The sequence below is a fragment of the Papaver somniferum genome, chromosome 5 (genome assembly GCF_003573695.1).
Source record: "Papaver somniferum cultivar HN1 chromosome 5, ASM357369v1, whole genome shotgun sequence".
NCBI classification, from domain to species: domain Eukaryota; kingdom Viridiplantae; phylum Streptophyta; class Magnoliopsida; order Ranunculales; family Papaveraceae; genus Papaver; species Papaver somniferum.
The window spans coordinates 56,107,456-56,109,477 of NC_039362.1; the positions used below are offsets into that span (position 1 = coordinate 56,107,456).

Sequence of the window (2,022 nt, forward strand, 5' to 3'; positions counted from 1 at the left end):
ATCACTAGGATAGCGCATGGTTTCAAAGATATTGAACTGTATGATCTCCTTATCAAATTCCATAGTGAGTGCACCAGTATCAACATCAATCTTCGTCTTTGCAGTTTTCATAAACGGTCTCCCAAGAAGTAACGAAGTAGATGAACAATTATCTCCATTGTGCATATCCACAATGTAGAAATCAACCGGAAAGATCAACTAATTCACTTGAACTAACACATCCTCTACGACTCCCTTAGGATATATATTGGACTTGTTAGACAATTGAATAGTGATCTTTGCCTCTTTTAAAGGTCCAAGATTCAAAGAATCATAAACATCGGCTGCCATAACACTTATGGAAGCTCCTAAATCAAGCAAAGAACGCTCGAATCTTCGGTTACCAATGGTAACGGGTACCGTGAAACCGCCAGGATCTTCACACTTTGTAGGCATCTTCTTAAGTAACATAGCTGTAGCACTTTCGCCCACTTGAGTGATATCATTAGCAATCAACTTATCCTTCCTTGTACACAAATCCTTCAAAACCTTGGCGTACCTGGGCAAGGTTCTGATCGCCTCAATAAATGGAATGTTGATGTGTATCTTGCTGAAAATGTTCATGATCTCCTTGTCTTGAGCTTGCTTCTTCGACTTGGCAAAACGACTAGGGAAAGGAGGTGGTATGGTAAAAGTGGGAACCGTGTCCTTAGGTTGTCTGTTTGAGGTTGGCTTTTCCTTTGGGACGGTTTCCTCCTCTACTTCCTATTCGATGTCGTTACTAGGTACGCGTACTGCCCCTGTATCCAGAGTTGAGTCTTCTATTTGTCTTTCGCTCCTTAATGTAACCGCATTAACGTGCTCTCTTGGATTCACGAACGATTGAGATGGTAACTTTGTTGATGCTTGTGCTTCCAACTTACCCACTGTTGTAGCCAATTGCCCCATTTGAGTTTGCAATTCTTTAATATCCGCATCATTCTTTTGTTGATTCTGTTGAAACATATATGTGAGACCTTGCATCATGGTGATCGTTTTCTCTGAAGTGTCCTCCTTCGGAGCTTGAGGTTGTGGTCGGAATTGTTGCTGGAAACCACCTTGTCTCGCATATGGATTAGGAGCTGCAGCTTGCTTATTTGCATAACTAAAATTTGGATGATCTTTGCAACCAGGATTATAAGTATTTGAGTATGGATCATACCTTTTCCTTTGATTAGGAAATATAACATTCACCTCGGCATCATCGTCATATGTAGGAATAACTGCAGAAGCTATCCGTTCAACCATCTTTTCCACACTACCCATTTGTTGCTCAATATGCGAAGAATCTCCCATTTCACTAACTCTTCTAACCACCGATGAATCTCTAGTATAAAATTGTTGCGTATTTACAGCCATGCTCTCGATCAAACTAGTAGCCTCCTCGATGGTTTTATTAGCCAATGCATCACTGCTAGCCGCATCAATCAAATGTCTCTCATGCAGTAGTAACCCCTCATACAAGTGTGTGATGATAAGTTGTGGTGGTATCTGATGGTGTGGATAACTCGCCAATAATCTCTTGTACCTCTCCCAATAGTCGTACAAAGATTGTCCAGAGATTTGTTCAATGCTACTGGTTTCCTTACGAATAGCTGCAGCTTTAGAAGCATGAAAATACTTCTTTAAAAATAGTTTTTTCATTCTGGTCCATGTGGTAATACTTCCGGAAGAGAGATAATATAACCATGATTTTGTTTGATCCTCTAGTGAGAATGGAAAAGCTTGTAGAAAAGTTGTAGCATCATTATCATCGCCCTTTTTCATACTTCTTACTCTATTTTGAAACTGCTGCAGGTGTCGATTAGGATCTTCACCCGGTAGTCCCTTGAACTTTGGAACCTAATGAAGAAAATTTGACTTAAGCTTCACTGTGTCATTCAGAGTAATACACAGTGGTTGAGAATCCAAAGATGAGGATGTTAGGTCTCTCAACGTCTTCCTCTCCGGAGGTGGAGGTGGTGCTCCGTCTACCATCTCTTCTGAAGAAGGTTCTTGTTGCCA

The 2,022-nt window shown here is 40.8% G+C and overlaps 1 protein-coding gene across 1 annotated transcript; it reads right to left on the reverse strand.

The window, feature by feature from the left end:
- Window positions 1–744: 744 nt before the first annotated feature.
- On the reverse strand, window positions 745–1,785 carry LOC113279074. Its single transcript, XM_026527786.1, has 2 exons — window positions 1,181–1,785; window positions 745–1,081 (listed from the first exon to the last, which is right to left on the reverse strand). Exons 1-2 carry the CDS (start codon window positions 1,783–1,785, stop codon window positions 745–747), a joined length of 942 nt encoding a protein of 313 aa, XP_026383571.1.
- Window positions 1,786–2,022: the final 237 nt, after the last annotated feature.